The sequence below is a fragment of the Sinocyclocheilus rhinocerous genome, unplaced genomic scaffold, assembly GCF_001515625.1.
Source record: "Sinocyclocheilus rhinocerous isolate Xijiao unplaced genomic scaffold, SAMN03320098_v1.1 scaffold444, whole genome shotgun sequence".
NCBI lineage: Eukaryota > Metazoa > Chordata > Actinopteri > Cypriniformes > Cyprinidae > Sinocyclocheilus > Sinocyclocheilus rhinocerous.
Genome location: NW_015645540.1, coordinates 1,433,776 through 1,451,946, shown reverse-complemented (window position 1 = coordinate 1,451,946; position 18,171 = coordinate 1,433,776). Strand labels below are relative to the sequence as shown.

At 36.9% G+C, this 18,171-nt stretch overlaps 2 protein-coding genes and 1 pseudogene across 6 annotated transcripts in view; 1 reads left to right on the top strand and 2 right to left on the bottom strand.

Moving 5' to 3' along the window:
* Positions 1-2,444, bottom strand: part of LOC107706290 (mannose-binding protein C-like) — a 4,694-nt pseudogene extending 2,250 nt beyond the window's left edge.
* A 3,799-nt stretch (positions 2,445-6,243) lies between these two features.
* Positions 6,244-9,163, bottom strand: LOC107706365 (mannose-binding protein C-like). 2 transcript variants are annotated; one of them, XM_016510058.1, is made up of 4 exons: positions 8,967-9,163; positions 7,195-7,399; positions 7,010-7,096; positions 6,244-6,742 (listed from the first exon to the last, which is right to left on the bottom strand). In XM_016510058.1, exons 2-4 carry the CDS (start codon positions 7,397-7,399, stop codon positions 6,264-6,266), a joined length of 771 nt encoding a protein of 256 aa, XP_016365544.1. In that variant the 5' UTR covers positions 8,967-9,163; the 3' UTR covers positions 6,244-6,263. The 2 variants fall into 2 exon arrangements, with proteins under 2 accessions (XP_016365544.1, XP_016365545.1); XM_016510059.1 differs by lacking the exon at positions 8,967-9,163 and having other exon boundaries at positions 7,195-7,484.
* A 739-nt stretch (positions 9,164-9,902) lies between these two features.
* LOC107706362 (telomerase protein component 1-like) overlaps positions 9,903-18,171 on the top strand; it is a 29,750-nt gene continuing 21,481 nt past the window's right edge. Inside the window, exons 1-4 of one of the 4 annotated variants that reach the window (XM_016510050.1) lie at positions 9,903-9,917; positions 13,202-13,731; positions 14,109-14,279; positions 17,433-17,582. In XM_016510050.1, the coding sequence (XP_016365536.1) occupies positions 9,911-9,917; positions 13,202-13,731; positions 14,109-14,279; positions 17,433-17,582 (858 nt within the window). In that variant the 5' untranslated portion in view covers positions 9,903-9,910. The other 3 variants (XM_016510052.1, XM_016510053.1, XM_016510051.1) reach the window with 3 other exon arrangements.

Sequence of the window (18,171 nt, the reverse complement as noted above, 5' to 3'; positions counted from 1 at the left end):
TCACTGCTGTGTGAGACAACCTTGGATGGGTTAAATGCAGAGCACTAATTCCAAGTATGGGTCACCATACTTGGCCACATGTCACGTCACTTTCATATCATGAAAGTCTGACTTTTCCAGGTTTTAAGTGCTATAATCAGATCCCTGGTGCATCTACCAACCAAGGAAACGTGAAAGCCTTTTTCTGCAAGCATCTGAGAAAACCAAAGCGTCTGATTTCACTCCCTTAGTGACGTGGCAAAGGGATCTCATTATAATATTACTGCCCCTTAATCTGATTTGATTTTTGATTTCGCAAGCGACAACGGTGTACCAGCTCTAATGCCATGGCGAAAGTTTGAGCAAAACATGCTAACTGTTCTGTCTTTGGCTGCACAGACGAACACTATTTAGAGTCCCAGCCTCAGAGGAGACAAGAGAGCAGTGAATTTATTGATTTATTTCGGCTACTGTATATTGCACACAGATCTAAAATAAACAAGCGATTTATTTCCCAACAAGTTTAAACTCATATGGTTTAAAACGCATGATTTCAGCGCGATAAACATGATATCAGAACCAAAACAGATTTTTTTTTAGCAGATATGAGCTGTAATGACCCAGCTCTATTCTGGAAAAGGGGGCGGGGAGCAGCAGCTAATTTGCAATCAAGTATACTACTTGTTGCAAATAGTGGCAATTATCTGCACTTCAGTATTGTAGTACATTATAAAACAGTATGCAATAATAACATATTGAGTGTAAATTATAATTAAAATTTTTATTATTAAATGGATGCCACCTTATTGGTACAATGAAGCCCTCCCTACATCTACCCTAACCCTACCCGATACTTTCTTTTCAACTTTTTGATTATTTCGTTAATTTTTATTGAAAATAAATGCCTTTACGATGTGATACGAGATTTGAAAAGGGAGAAAAAAAAAGTTCGGCAAAAGGCGGGATCGAACCCGGGTCTGATAATCCACTGGAGCTGATAATTTAGAGCCACTTTTAACTAAATGTAAATAGACACCCCGTATTTTTTTATTCCATAGTAAGGGCAATTTATACAATACATTTAAACTGAGCTACTTTAATACCATCTCCGAACTTTCTACCACGACTCTGCTGTTCTTCGGCTGGTTATTCCCTGTATATGTTGATTGACAGATGTCTCGTCCAGTCAGCGGTGAGTAATCCCAAACCAATGGCGCTGTCTCAAACTATACCTACCTCTTCCGGTTTGTCTGATTTGTCGTTGTTTTCTGACTTGTTAATTTGTTTTCGGATTTGTCATTGTGTTTTCTGACTTGTCCAGAATCTCAAAATTGACCAGTGCATGAGAGAGAAAAAAAGTAGCTTGAACTGCATTTTTGTTTACAATTTGTCTTGTAATGACACATCAACTAGAAAATGTATCAGTTATTAAGGTGAATATATTTATATATCTCGAGTTATGTGTATTGTATGTGGGTTTTGGGGTTGCAGTTCAGGTTTCTTTTTTAAATGTCCTTATATGTGTTTGCATAAAGCCCTTCCTTTGTACAGATAACTGAATTGCATCTTTTAGCTAGCCTACTATCTATTTTTTATTAATTTTCTGAAATGTGAGTAAATTATCCTATATTAAATTGTGTGGCAGGATAAAGTTACAAAATGTTGTGAATGAATGAACATGAATGGATGAATGGATGAATGATGAATCACAGCACTCTATCTACGCAGTTTATGCTGAACAGCTCTATGTACATTTAGGTATGAATCAATACAACAATTTCCCCAAGTCAGCATGAAAAAAGGAATACATCCATTAAACCCAACTTCATCAGTCTCACGAGAATATAGAGGAAATAATTTGTTATGCCCCAGAATGGTGTGACTGCAGATTGTGTAAGCAGAACATTTTTTGCCTCAAAATAGACACCAAACAAAAGTTCCAAACAAGGTCTTTTTCATTAGCAACATTTTAAAGCTTGCCTCAAACTAAGATTTTGAGACAAAATTCCCCTGATCAGTTTGTGATACTTTATTGAAATTAATTTAATTCACTTTTATAATTATGCTGTCACAACTGGATAAAGAGGCACACAATGAATGATAGATTCGGAGCTTCTTTATTGCCACAAACTGAAGGTATATTCAAAACGGTAAGTTCAAACATAAACAGTCACTGAAGCTCATAAAACTGAGCAATATCAGTCCTTTTTTTCATTAGCAACATTTTAAAGCTTGCCTCAAACTAAGATTTTGAGACAAAATTCCCCTGATCAGTTTGTGATACTTTATTGAAATTAATTTAATTCACTTTTATAATTATGCTGTCACAACTGGATAAAGAGGCACACAATGAATGATAGATTCGGAGCTTCTTTATTGCCACAAACTGAAGGTATATTCAAAACGGTAAGTTCAAACATAAACAGTCACTGAAGCTCATAAAACTGAGCAATATCAGTCCTCATCTTAATGCTTTCGGGGAAAGTCCACAGGAGAGTGAGAGACACAGAGCCATGGGAATCCAGACTAGTGATGTTAGGTTCTTGAACGAATCGTTCTTTTGAGCCGGTTCTCAGGAAGTAACCGGTCGAGCCGGTTCACAAATCAAACTGAATCGAACTTTAGTTCCGGGTTGATGACGCAGGACGCACAGCCCGAAGTACCACGTTCAACTCAAAAAGAACCAATTTTACAAGTTCTTTTGGGAAGATTTAAACATTTTCCCTTACCGAATGTGCTATCCTGTCAGCAATAACATGTCCATGGGCTCTTTTGATAACTTGTCAGTTTAAGTGCCGGAGATGCAGTGTTGCCAGATATTGCTATTAAAACAAATAAAAACCGCAAAAAATATTTTGCAAATAAGATAAGGATATCGCTGACCTTTGCAACTTTACAGATCTTCTTTATGCACCAAGAGCTTGTAACGTATGATAACGTTGATAACATTTCTACTAAATAATATCATGATATTTTTTGCGTTTCCCTTACCGAATGTGCTATCCTGTCAGCAATAACATGTCCATGGGCTCTTTTGATAACTTGTCAGTTTAAGTGCCGGAGATGCAGTGTTGCCAGATATTGCTATTAAAACAAATAAAAACCGAGAATTATTTCAAATATTTTGCAAATCAGATAAGATAAGGATATCGCTGACCCTAAATTGCAACTTCCCACTCTATTAACTTTCTAAAGTGTCAAATTAAGTGGAAAAGACAAGTCAACACGGATCTGGCAACACGGCTGCGCCCGCGCCCTCAAGATTAGTTCACTCCGCCAGCGTCTTACAGCGATCATTTTCATAGCACGGATGCTAAACATTCTTGCAAACTGTCTAAACTGAATTATACATGCATGCAGACACTCATGTTTAACCTTTAACATGTTTTACATGTGTCTCTCTCTCACTTAAAGGCACAATATGTATGATTTGTTTATTAAAATATCCAAAAACCACTAGAACAGTGTTATATATTTTGCTGACTTGTGTACTTACACTATCCCAAATGTTTCGAAGATTGTTTAAATCCAGAGAAATAAGTTGCCAGATATTGCTATTAAAACAAATAAAAACCGCAAAAAATATTTTGCAAATAAGATAAGGATATCGCTGACCATAAATTGCAACTTCCCACTCTATTAACTTTCTAAAGTGTCAAATTAAGTGGAAAAGACAAGTCAACACGGATCTGGCAACACGGCTGCGCCCGCGCCCTCAAGATTAGTTCACTCCGCCAGCGTCTTACAGCGATCATTTTCATAGTACGTTAATAAATCTTTAGCTCATCCATGAACATGATTTCTGCCCGAGTCCCGTCGGATTGCATCGGCTGTGTGGGGATGAAGACGACAACTCCCATGATTCCACACTCAGTCACAGCGTCATCAAACTATGCATTTGCCTCTTTGTTTATTTTGAATACGCGCCCTCCAGCGGCGAAAATTGCATATTGTGCCTTTAAGTGGCGCTCTTTCCTCTTGCTCGTACTCTCCCTTGCCTCCACGATTTCCGGGATATTGTATCTAATTTGCGGGCGTCAGGGAGCCACTATTAATTTGCGGGAGACTCCCGGAGCTTCCGGGAGAGGTGGGATGTCTGTAATCATTAACTAATTCATCATTAACATCTGGATAAAGTGGAAATTATTATTGCACTAACACATAAAATAGCACTGTGTTATTGCCATCATATGTCTCTTCAATAATTTCAAGCCACTTTTGGCTTTCGCTGTTCCTGATTTGTTTGTCTTTCTTTTTTAGACTTACTACAATTATTTTCAGCTGTTCTCAAATAATATGTCGAAACTTACAAGTTTAACGGACGAGACCGGGTGACAGCCAAGGTCTGTTGCCCAACAAGTCCACAAGACTGACTGAAGAGAGAAGGGTCTTCTTACTTTAAATCTGAGGGGCTTGTTGTGAATCTCATATTCTGAAAAACTGATCTTCCTCTCAGGAGTCAGTATACGCTGCCCACACAGTGTATGCATGTGCATTGCACTTTCAGGGGGATAAAGCCGTCCCAACCTCCCATCTACAAATTTAAATGTGTAAATATCAATTGCACACATTGTTGGGATTTAAAATTTAGAGCAGTTATTATTTGTTTGTGTATATTAACCCTATAAAGCCTACTGTATCATATTTCATACGCAAATGTGTAAATCCTATTAGTATGAAAAAAAGTTTTGCACAATCTGCTACACGCCCTGTCATCTGATTGATAGTTTATACTTTTTTTAGCAAGTAAAAAGCCTTTTACTGATTTTTATAAAGTAAATGTAATACCTTTTTAGATTGTTAGAATTTCAGGATGAACACTTACTATACAGAAGCAATTTTTACTTGATTATCCATAAATCTTTTTTTTTTCTTTAGAAAAAATCTGGTTAAAATGTGAGTATCAAATATACATCAGCCTTTTAATATACCATAATTTGATCTCTCAATCATCATTGCATTGCGTTTTATGTTTTGCCCCCACAATAAAAACACAAACTAAACTAGCTTTGATCATAAAACTAAACATTAGAAAAACATCTAAGACATATTATTCAGAGTTGTAGAATGAAAATTAAAATTTCATCACTACCACCAATAGTAACAACGATAAAATCAAATTCAAATATGATGGTCCTTAAGTTTATTCATTTTTACTTGATTATCCATAAATCTTTTTTTTTTCTTTAGAAAAAATCTGGTTAAAATGTGAGTATCAAATATACATCAGCCTTTTAATATACCATAATTTGATCTCTCAATCATCATTGCATTGCGTTTTATGTTTTGCCCCCACAATAAAAACACAAACTAAACTAGCTTTGATCATAAAACTAAACATTAGAAAAACATCTAAGACATATTATTCAGAGTTGTAGAATGAAAATGAAAATTTCATCACCACTACCACCAATAGTAACAACGATAAAATCAAATTCAAATATGATGGTCCTTAAGTTTATTAAAATGTATTTATTTTATTTTACCTGGTGGACCTAGACTTCCTTTCTCTCCTTTAGGGCCAACAGTACCTGCTGGTCCTGCAGGTCCTATTTTACCTGGGGATCCCTGTGCACCAACTCAGGAGAATCGGGAGTGAAGTCACTGGTTTGCTTATTTCATTCAAAAGCCAAAGCCTGATTACTGTTAGCCATCAGAACTAGAGCATTTTACTAATTGATAAGGCATTTGTGTCTGGTGTAGACTGGTGTTACAATTTGTTCTTTTACTTTATACTTTACAACTATAGTGTGTGTCTAAAATGACATGAACTGCCTTATGTTCCCAGTTCATAGGGTAATAACCTTGGCATTATTTGTGTAAACATTATAAACAAACAAACAAAAATAAAATGGCTAGCCTATATAAATTTCATTCTTTTGTTATTTGATCTTCTGTCAGTAACACAATTAATGTCAGATTTGCACTGAAATAAAAGAGACACTCTTTGATTCATGACAAATAGACATAAGAAACTGTTTATTAAGTTGTAACAAAATTTATAGCAATTATTTGTATATTTTGCTTGACATGCTTGACAATAGGATTTAAACTGTGCGTTCTATGTGCACTGTTTATAGCATATTAGTATTGCAGACCTGTATAATTAGGCTGATGATACATGGGGCAACTTTTTGGTTAAAGTTACCGTCAACAGACAACCAGGTGAGACACAGGGCCCACGACCGATCTAAAGAATTCAGATAGAAATGTGTTACACTGTGATGCTATTTGTTAATAATTGTTTTTGCCACAACAGTATCATCAGCCTAATGTTATACATTCTATTTGTTGTCTATTTCACACATAATAGGACGTATATCACCACAACTGCCATCATCCCAAAGGCCAGAGTCCTCTATAACACCACAATCTTGTAGTCCCTTATAGTCATCAGGCTGACCAGGACCCCAGTTGGTAAATGTCAATTGCTTCCCCTCAGTGTCCACAAACCGTCCCTCTGTTTCTCTGTCTGTGACTCCAATATATGGCTTCTTACTACTTAAACCACTGGATACTACTAATTTCAATAACGCTTGGTTTTCTGCAGAAGTTCTTGGCAAAACCATTGTTCCACCAAAATCCTTGCAGAATTGTAATCCTTGATCAAAAGTCCCCACAACACCATCAGTGATGTAGTATTTCTGTCCAACTTGCCTGAAGTGGCAGACACTCGCAACTTTCTCAATCGTGACAATCTTGGCTTTAAGTTGCTGGATCTCAGATTTCAGGGATTCAAGAACACTTTCACTTCCAGGAGACCCTAAATATAGAACAATTACTTTGTATAGCTTGTAGAATACACATCCAAACTTGTTCATGCACAACCTTAGTCTCTGAAGTCTCCACATTTCCACTTTGGACTTTTAAACCTTAAAGGGATAGTTCACCCAAAAATGAAAATTTTCATTTTTAGGGGAACTATCCCTCCTTAAACCGCATAAACACATTGCATTACACCAAATACACAAAATAATGTTCTTTTTAGCAGCATCATATGACCCCTTTAATAACTTATAATGTTTAATACCTTGTGGACCTGGAGGTCCCCTTTCCCCCTTTTCTCCAGCTGGCCCAGATGGTCCAGCTTTACCTGGTGGTCCCTGAACACTCACTCCTGTAGGACCAAAATTGAAAATAAGGTAGAAGTGAAATAATCTCTACCTCAGAATCCCTCACTTCATTCATTCATTTCACTCTCTCTCACACACAGACCTGACTCTCCCTTCTCTCCTTTGGGTCCAATTGCTCCATCTTTACCATCTCTCCCATCTCTGCCAGGCAGACCGTTGTGTCCAGGAGTGCCAGGAACTCCACCATATGTAGGACAGTTCAGGTTCTGAGGCTCAGCTCCATCCAACATCTGCAGTGCAAACTGAAGGAGCAGAAGAGCCCAGAGGAACAGCTTTAACAGCGCCATCTGTGGTATAAAAAGGAAAATGTCAGCGAACTTTTCCACAATCTGTAAATGACATTTATTTAGTTACTGTAACTAATATAGCCTATCACCATACATCCCCAATGAATTAATCACAGTACAACACTGAAATGTTTTGTTTAAATATGCAAATGGTGCATTAAAAAAGCAGTAATTTGCATACATTTCCACAACAGAAATTTGAACATTGAATAAAGTCAGATTCAGATTTCTGAATATCTGATTCAGTCAGATCTCTGAATATCTGTTTTATCACCACATAAATCAGAAACTACTGTCATCATAAGCATGTTTTAGGAATAAATAAGGTGAATGTTACATGAACAAACCTCTCTGTAAAAAACCTTCAGAATATTGATAGGAAGGAAACTAGTTTGGTGCATATAAATGCTACTGAAGTGGAGATTTCTGTCTCAGTGCAGGACAAAAAAGGGCATTAAAATAAATACTGTAAATGTAATTCAACTACTCTGACATTTAATGGAAGAGCAAACTTGACCAAAGCTTTATAAAACAATGGTTTTGCAGTCTCTTGCCTTAAACTTATAGAAATCGTTAGCAAAATCTCCAAGCAGTTTGAACAGTATTTTTGTTTTCAATTTAACAATTTTTCACAAGTTGGCCTGCCCATTCAACCTTGATAGATAATGGTAAACAAACTTGACTTGCTTTCTTCAAGGAAAGCGAGTTAGAACCCACCTATAATGGTACTACGTGGAGGAAGAATGAAAGAAATAAAGAAGGGGATGGGGAGTTGGAAGGATGCTGGAAGAATTGTTGCTGGGATGGCGCAATGATGATTGACAGGACTGAATGATTTAGAATGAAGCCCTTCATTTGTAGCAGACTTTTTTAGCTACTATCTATTTCATTCATTTATTCTATTTCATATTTTATTAATTTTTCTGAAAAGTGAGGAAAATTATTCTTTATTTAATTGTGTGGCAGGACAAATAAGTTACAAAATATTGTGAATGAACATCAGTGAACCTAGTCTCTATGGAGTTGCTGAACAGCTGCATACCAACTTTCCTATAGGTTTGACCTGATAAATTTTCCTAGGTGTGACCTGAACAGTTTCCCCCCTAAGTTAAACAGAAACACATCCATTAAACCCAACTTCATTAGTCTTGTAAGAATATAGTGGAAAGCATTTGTAATGCTCCAGACTGGTGTGACTACAAAAACAGGAAATACCTACTTAAGCTGAAAGACACAAGTTCCATACAAAGTCTTTTCATTAGCAAAACTTAAAAGCTTGCCCAAACGAGATTTTGAGACAAGGTTACGCAGATATGTTTGTCATTCTTGATTGTAATGAACTTGTATAATAAATGCACAATAACTTTGAGTATTGATGTATGATTAAGTTTTCTCATGGTCCATCCTAATACACATTAAATAGCATTGTGTGTAATTGCCATTCATTTCATATGTCTCATTACTGGATAAGTTCAAGCCAACTTGTGGTTCACTGTTCCTATTTTCTTTCTTTCGAATATTTACTGCAATTATTCTCAGCGTTTTCCAATAACATTCAAATTCTTACCAGTTTAATGGAGGAGTCCAAGTGATGCAATGTCTGTTGCCCAACAAGTCCTCAAGACTGAAATCACACAACTGACTGAAGAGAGGAGGGTCTTCTTGCTTTAAATCTGAGGGGCTTGTTGTTGTGAATTTCCTTTTCTGAGATAGAGCTCTTTCAGATATGCTTCCCACACAACGTACGAGTGTGTAGTGGGCTTTGAAGGCTTAGAAAGCATCATGCCTGAAGACGCCTCCTTCAATCAGAGCCACCCTGCTCATGACACATATTAAATGGTTTACAATTATATTGCTCAAGACAAGGGGAATTGGGCCCTTTCAACCCCCCATATAGTCACACCCTGGTTAACTAGTTGTTATACTATTCCTTCAAAATCCTCAGCAAAATGACTCCATTTAAATGATGTATATATCAATTATGGATTGCAATTTAGTTTTAACATTTATTTTTAATTTTATTACGTAGACATAATATTGCATATTTTGTTAATAGAACCTTAATAGTGGAATATCGAATTATATTTTTCATTTGGTTAAAATATGGTATACGTTCTATTTGTTGTCGATTTCACACATATGACACCTATCATCACAATTGCCAACATCCCAAAGGGCAGATTCCTCCATGATAGCGCAGCTAAGTGCCTCCTTGTCCACCCCACATTAAAATGTATTATAAAATGTAAAGTGTAAGCATCACACAAAGTTTGCAAATATCTAACATCTCTCTATCCATAAGCTGGTCACTGGACTTTAAAAAACTACTGGATTTACTAGTTGTTGCAGTTTTCCTTCAAAATACATTGCATTTACAGTCCTTTTTAAATAACGTTAAACGTTAAATAACGTGAAGAGAGAATTTTCTTGCTCTAAACCTGAGACGCCTTCTCCACCCATCCTTATAATGCGTCTATATTCGGTTCATTACGGTAGTGGCGTACGCATGACATGACAGGTGAGGAAGTTACCAAGTTTTATCCGTGATATACAGTCAGCGGCTCACCTACTTTGTTTTACACTAACACCCGGTCACAAAGCATTAAAGGTGAGTTATTTTCTTTATTTTGTTTACAGGCGCCGATCCGGGACTCGAGCACCCACGGAAAACGCCAGAAATGCGCCGTTAATTTGAACCAAATTGTAGCTTAGCGTGTGTGCATAATATTTCTTATAGAAGCTGTCGATATGCTTCATTTCGTTTTTGTAACTAAAGATAGGTAGAAATGTGAAAAAAGTAGGCCTACGCGTTTCTAACCAGTAATTTAAAGCTAGTAGGCTACATAATATTTTTCTTAGAAGCTGTCAATATGTTTTATACGATTTTTTGTGTGTGTCTAGGTTTTGTCCGTCTTGTGTCTGCGTTTGTAACTTGTGTCTTGTGTCCGCGTTTGTAACTTGTGTCTTGTGTCCGCGTTTGTAACTTGTGTCTTGTGTCCGTTTTGATAATCTGGAGCAAGATAGTTATTCATTCTATTTTAGGTAATTGTTAAGTGAGAATGTTATTTTTAAGGCATTATTTGTTCATGCAGAGATGAATTAAAAAAATGAAAAGGTGTATGTTTCTAATATTTTTATTTTCATAATATTTTTTATTAGGCCGCCTGTTGAAGATGTCAGAATGTTTCATGTAAATGTATTGTGTCTAGCTCCATTTCTGTAGGCCTAACTGAAGAACTGAAAAATACATAGGTTAAAAGGCATAAGATTGTCACGTCAATCGTAAGTGAACACGCGTGCAATATTTACAGAAGCTGTCAATAAGTTTTCTACGAATTTCTTGTGTAGGCCCTATATTAGGTTGACCATATTTTAGTTTTCCAAAAAGAGGACGGTGGGTGGGGTGTGGTTGGTGCAAGTAGCACCCAAAGTAGCGCAATGACATTAAATATCAAAACTCAAAATATGTAATTTCCATACCTAAAATACATATTTTACACTGTTATGCATATTGATCATAAACACAGCTTTTTAGCTTCCTACCAGTGGCCTTCCTTCACAAAACTATAGCACAGTTTTATCATAGGGTAGATTGCAAAATGTTTCAATACAAGCATTTCAGTCAAATGTAATTCATGCAACATTTCAAACATTTAACCCATGGGGGAAAATCAACCCATGGCTACAGTTTAAAAGTAGCCAAATTCTGTGGGGGAAAAAAAACTTGACAACCCTGCACGATCCAACAGGAGCTGCAGGAGTCAGATTTCACTGATCATGGGTTGAGAGGAGAGATGACTGACAAGATCATACTGGAAGATTTGCTGCTCAACAGATCCTTAGCTCATTGACAAATAACTAATCTTCCTTTAGCCTACACCGAGCACGCGTTATCGCGAAATTGATAGTAAAAAAGTTCACAGCCAGCACTTATTCAAAAGAGATTTAAATATTCCGCATTTTGATAGCGGCTCCCTGATGCGCGAAAATTCTATGCAATATTAGAATGTTTGCAGGAGCAGGCGGGACTGGACACAAATATCTCGGGAACGGGCAATAATGGTCAGAAATTCAGTGGGAACAGGATTAAGAAAACAGTCTACAATCTACAGTCTAGGACTCCAATACAAAAACGCACACAATGGCGTTTGTAGAAAGCAAAAGACGAATCCCGGACATTTTAGGCGATTTAGAAATCCGGATGCATTTTTTTTGGGTCCAAAAAGAGGACATGTCCGGGAAAAAGAGGACATAGGTCACCCTACCTATATATTCCGTTGTAGATCCTGAGCAAGATAAATTGTTCGTTGTGAGTTTGATATTTTAAGTTATAATTTGCTTCTGGCAAGTTGGGATAAAAATCTATGTTGACATATGCATGTGAGTTTTCGGTGGTGGGGTGCCAGTGTGCCGAGCACCCACCGGCGGAAAAAGAAATCGGCGCCTATGAGTCACATGAAGGAACCGTGCAGCACGTAATAATCCAAATATAGTGCATGTGTTTATTTACAACAGTGTAAATAAACGACTTTTAAGTCAATAATCACTGTCTGTTCTGTTTGTGCACATTTATGACCATCCTGTAATAAAGAAGTAGCCTAGTGGATCTAAAAATGGTGATAAAGTTGAGTGCTGATGATCTGTCTTGAATGTATGTGGCAATATGGAACAGACATTGCGAAGGCAAAGATTGTTCTTCATTGATTATTAGCTAAGTTAGAGGAATTTGGCCCACACACTCACTGTCACTAGCTGCATTCCAATCAACCGTAAGTGCCCTGCAAAGTGAACTTTACAGCGCGTTCCAAAATCTAAAGAACGATTAGTATCCCATAAGAAGGGAGTGTACGTGTTTAGTTCGAAGAACACCATTAATGAAGGCACATCACTTCGCAGGCAGTGGAGAGGGAAATGTACCAGTACCAGTACGTAAAGAAGCTGGTATTCAATAAACGTGGTGAAAAGGAGTGGAGGCAGTTTGTTTGATTTTCCGGGTGTGTCTACAATACATTTGTTGTTTGCATAAGACACACCCATGCTTGTCAGTGCCAGTGATTCTTCAGTACTACTGAATTGTCATCACCTTCAGACAGAAAATCTCAGAGGATTGACAGTTTATGTTGTCAAGTGTTGACTATTATTATTATTATTATTATTATAATTGCTATTATTTATAATTATTTTTATAATTATAATTATTATTTTTTTATAATAATAGTAATAATTATTATTATTATCATCATCATTGTCATCATTATCAATGGTAGATATTTAGTTTTTCTGATGTTGCTAGCTACTAATAGGGCCTAATTACAATGAGGAAAATTATCTAAAATCCCAAACAATTTATTTACAATTTGTCTGCCAGGGTTGGCATAGAGTTGTGATATAGCACAGTTACTTAAGATTATATACAGAAGCGTTCTTGTTGAACTTACAAAAATGTTAAAACGGGGGAAGAGGCTCTTAGAAAATTTTGTGTGTGTAACCAGGATATATCTTTAAACAATATATGTACATTGTTGTTTTGCTTTCTGATGGTTTTAAGTGTAGTGAATGATAATGTCATAAATTTGATAAAATAAAGAGAAAAGCAAATTTCCCATTGTGTTAAGAGAGCATTATTGAAATCATATCCGATTCATTGCAGTTCAAGTTTAAAATCTAATTAGTAGGACAAGTTGTGCATATTTTGTTCCCTGTCTCAAGAATCAGTTTAGCACTGTACTTTTAGCATTTGCAGTGTCTCTGGACAAAAACACAATTTCCTGTTCTGTGTTTCTCCTTTCTTCAGCCAAGCAGTCATGAAGACTCCGGCTTCCCTTCAGACTGATCTGAAGGCGAATACAGATTCCAGACTGCAGCGAAACTATAGCAGCCCAAGGCTGGAAAACTGCTTTCTGGCTCAATCGCCCTCAGCATTGTGTCACCATCAGTACACATCTCCATCCTGGGCCAAGCAGACCTCCACCTCTTCATCATGTCCAGCACTCCAGCCGACCAGCCTGTCCTCCACCATGTCCACATCATCTCTTCTGTCATCCACAACGATGAGCTCACTATCCTCTCCCTCCTCTCTGCTGAGCACTAAGAATACCCTCCTAATGGAGCCTTCACTTCATCCTCCAGTCTCATCCTCCCTAACCTCCTCCTACTCCCATAATCCTTTACTCTCTTGCTCCAAAATGTCAACTCCCAGTGCCGCCCCAGCTGTCTGCTCCTATCCGCCACCTTCAATGGAGAATAAATCGGGCTCAAATGAAAAGAGAGAAGTGGAAGACATGCTTTTCTCACCTGAAGGGCTGCTGGGATCTAGTGAGGAGCCTAGACAGGTATAGAATGATTTCCTCTATTGCTTTGTAAGATTGTATGTGAATTAATGTAGCATTTTTTCCCCCCACATTTTTTTATTCTTTTATTCACCGCCACACATTTTTATTAGTATTTATTAATTAATTTCACAGTAATTGCCAATAATTTGACTCAAGCACTAAACATACAGGATTTATTTTATGGATGAATCACTTTTTAGGTCATACACCTGTTTCACCACCTAAAACCAAATTTATACTTCCAATGCTGCACAGAAAGAATTTTATGATTAGAACAACTTGATTATAGCATTTCATTTAAAGCTTTGTTTCTGCAAAAATGTACAGATACAGAACCAAAATGTAGTTAATTATATTGACTCTGTACATCTTAACAGGATGCCAGACATGAAAGCTTGGAGGAGGATGACCAGATGCTGTCCTCTGAGGTGCCTGTTTTGAATATGGATTTGGATGGAGAGAGGGAGCAGACCGTAGCTCCTCAGGAGGAGTTTGGGGTGATTGAAGCAAGCGAGGATGAGCAACTTGTTGAACTGAGGGAAAGGAAGGTGAGTCAAATGTGCACAGTTCTGGGGTTTGTGAATCTAAATAATAGTTAATAATTTGCTAGCCCTTATTTATTTTTAGCTTTATTTATATGTATTCTTTGGTGATTATATTTAGACAGATGGCACAAATGTGCATGTTAAATTTAGTCTTTTGTTTTTACAATGGAAAATATGCTCTGTATAATAAAGGTGTAGATCATTCAGATTGTTTTATATTTTTTCACAGTAACATTTGGGTAGCCTGAATTAACATGAATTAATTAATGAATGAGCTTTATATATTATATTTTATAATATAATGTTTTTAAAATCATTTTATTAATTATATAATATATATATGTAATGTAATTTATTACAGTGATGGCAAAGCTGAATTTCAGCAATAAAGACATTACACCAGTCTTTAGTATCACATGATACTTCATTCATTCATTACTTCAATCATAAATGATTGATAATTCAATCATTGTTATATGCTGTTTTGGTGCTCAGGAAACATTTATTTTTCTCAGAGAAAACAGTTGTGCTGCTTTATATTTTGTGGAAACTGGTATTCTTTTTCAGGATTTTTTGTTGAATAGAATGATCAAAAGAACAGAAATGTGCATGTTAAATTTAGTCTTTTGTTTTTACAATGGAAAATATGCTCTGTATAATAAAGGTGTAGATCATTCAGATTGTTTTATATTTTTTCACAGTAACATTTGGGTAGCCTGAATTAACATGAATTAATTAATGAATGAGCTTATAACAGCGTATCTAAAAGTATGAGACGACAACAGACAAAAAACATAGGCCTACCATTAAAAGCCGTGCTTGCACAGGTTCTGCATGATCCTCTTCAATAATATCCTCTGCTTCTCAATCGGGCTCAAACTGATAAGCGATATTAACGACACCGTTGTTTACAATACAACCGCAAATGCCGCTGAGGTGTGGGGCAGGACGTTTAGATGCGCACTAGAGGGGGTTTAGCCAATCACAACACACTGGGCTAGCTAACCAATCAGAGCCCATCGCCTATTTCTGAGGGCGGGGCTTCTTAAAAGCAGGAAATGATCAGCGCGTTTCTCAGAGAAGGGACAGAGCGGTGTGGAATAAAGGTAAATTATGTGAAAAATAATGTGTGTTTTTTTTTAAACGAAGCATTAACACATGTTAGACTGCACCCCATGAACACAATCAAGCCTAGAAAAAACCCAGTGAACCACCCCTTTACAATATAATCTTTTGTAACATTATAAATGTCTTTACTGCCACTATTGATGAATTTAATGCATGTTTGCTGAATAAATGTACTGATTTACACACACACACACACACACACACACACATAAAGTAGGTATAAAAAAAAAAAATCACATTTTGTTGCTTTGCAGTCTGAAATGAAGACGGACACAATTTTTGTTTTATCCAGTTGTATTTACTTATAAATATACTTATAACATCCAAGTGAAAGATACAAGACCAATATGTTAGAAAAAAACAAAAAACAGAATCACTGAGTTGGAAAAAGGATCACCCCCCCTCCTAAAAATGACTTAATCGTTTTCAACTCAATCAGGTGTAGCTAATCACCTTCTCAATGGCACACAAAGCCTTTTGACTTTCAACTGTGATCAGCTGTGGTTATTTTGATTAGCTCAGCATGAAAAGAGATTTCCTGGAGCATTTCAGTTCTTGGTAGTGCAACTGAAGCAAACAATCAACTATAGGTGGCAAGGCACTGTTTAAAGATCTCCAGAATAGTGATGCAAAGTCCGATTCATTTCTGCGAACCGGTTCTTTTCAGACAGATGGGCTCATTGAACCGATTCAAAAAGCCGATTCATCAGTTTCTGACATCATCAAGCAATAACGTCTCTATGCATTTCTTTTCTGACAACTCAGTGCCATGTTGTATCAATGAAAAATTCAAATAAGTCATTTGTGTCAACACATATTGAAACATTCAAAAAAATAAAGTTATTTGTGTGAAAGCATGTTGCTGATTATTGCAATATAATTCACTTAAGTTAATGGTGTTTGTGGTCAGTTTCTTTCGTGGATCCTTTGTCAGATACGACTGACTGACCAATATTGACTAGCCTACAACTTGGATAAGATTCCTAAAACTTTCACACCTACAGCACACATTACAGACATTGATGCACAAATGTGGATATGTTCTACATGTCTACAGTATAAAGAATGAATAAAGCAGTCTTATAAACTCGATTTTGCTTAAGCAACTTGAAATATAATATGCATGCACAATAAACTATTGTACAATTTATTTACATCACTCGACAGAAAGGTTTTTGCAGGTTTTAATAAAATGTAAATTAATAACAGTCATAATAAGCATATTTCCAGTACGCGCCTCAGGCTTGCACAGTGTCGTCAACTAACTCATCAGAATCTTTGATAATCCTTGGCAAACTTCGCCATAGATCTCCGGGATAAAGTTGCGGACAGGCACAAGTCAGGAGATAGATACAAAAATATTACAAACGCTTTATCAATGCCTAGAAGCACAGTGAAGTATATTATTAAGAAGTGGAAGGTATTTGGTACAGCACAGACGCTCCCTGGATATTGACAACAATATCACAAATTCTTCACAAATGTGGCTTGTATGGAAAAAAGCCACTCCTGAAGATAGGCCACATGCAGTCACGACTGAGCTTTGCCAAAACGCACCTTTAAGATTCTGAGGCAGATGAGACTAAAATTGAATTATTTGGCCTCAACACCGAATGATATGACAGGCGGACACCATCAAATTTAACTGAACTTGAGCAGTTCTGCAAAGAAGAGTGGGCAAATATTGCAAAGTCTAGATGTGCAAAGGTGGTTCAACAAAATACTGATACAAGGGGGTGATCCTCTTTCCAACTTTCAATTTTTTTTCTGACATGTTGATGTTATATCTTTCACTTGGATGTTATAAGATGCACTGAGTAAATACAGCTGGATAAAACAAAAACCGTGTCCGTCTTCATTTCAGGCTGCAAAGCAACAAAATGTGATTATTTCAAAAGGGGGTGATTCTTTTCTATACCCACTGTATATAGAATTATTCTTACCCCAGAAAATGGATTGACAGAGTATTGATTATGAAATCTGTCAATTTCTTATGTGACAGTTGTTGTTTTTGTTTTTTTACTTTAGCACAACCTGCTGAATATGGTGTGCTGCTCCCTGGTTAATAAGAGCTGTACCCCAGGCCAGAAGGACTGGGATAAGAAGAGGAGTGTGTGGGCCATTATTAAGGTTCTGGCCACAGAGATTACCACAGAAGACCCTGAGTTTCTCCTAAAGGTTGGTGTTTTTGTATGTGTGACTGAGTGTGTGTGGGTTATGTTGTCAGCTGTTAAAGGGTTAGTTCATCCAAAAATGAAAATTAGGCTGTGTTTTCCTCACCCCCGATGCATCCTAGGTGTATATGTCTTTCTTCTTTCAGACGAATCCAGTCGGAGTTATATTAAAAATTGTCTTTGATCTTTCAAGCTCTATCGTTGTACTCAGCGGGTGTTGCAGTGCTTCGGTTCAAAAGACCTGAAATAAAAAGCACCCTTCCATAAAAAAAAGTGTCTCACATGGCTCCGGGGGGTGAACAAAGGCCTCCTGTAGCGAATCGATGCGTTTTTGTAAGAAAAATATCCATATTCAAAACGTAATAATCACTTTAATCTAGCTTGCGCCAGCAGTTGTACACAGAAGCAGTTCCGGGGGAATTACGTATGAGGTCAGCTTTGCGCATGCGCCGCTCAGAAGAAACGCAGCGGAGAGATTGAAACAAAACAACGGTCACTAATTAGAAGTACAAAACGAGGATTTGTAAAGAAGAATGTCGGAGGATTTCGATATAAGCCAAGAGGAGACTGGTTTTACTTTGCTAAAGTAAGGA

Bases quoted from the DNA above. Each gene is read 5' to 3' on its own strand.
- LOC107706365 (XM_016510058.1), bottom strand. From the start codon at position 7,399: ATGGCGCTGTTAAAGCTGTTCCTCTGGGCTCTTCTGCTCCTTCAGTTT. The intron at 7,097-7,194 runs GTCTGTGTGTGA...TTGGTCCTACAG, and splicing joins AGGAGAGAAGGGAGAGTCAG to GAGTGAGTGTTCAGGGACCA. The intron at 6,743-7,009 runs GTATTAAACATT...TTCTATATTTAG, and splicing joins GGGACCTCCAGGTCCACAAG to GGTCTCCTGGAAGTGAAAGT.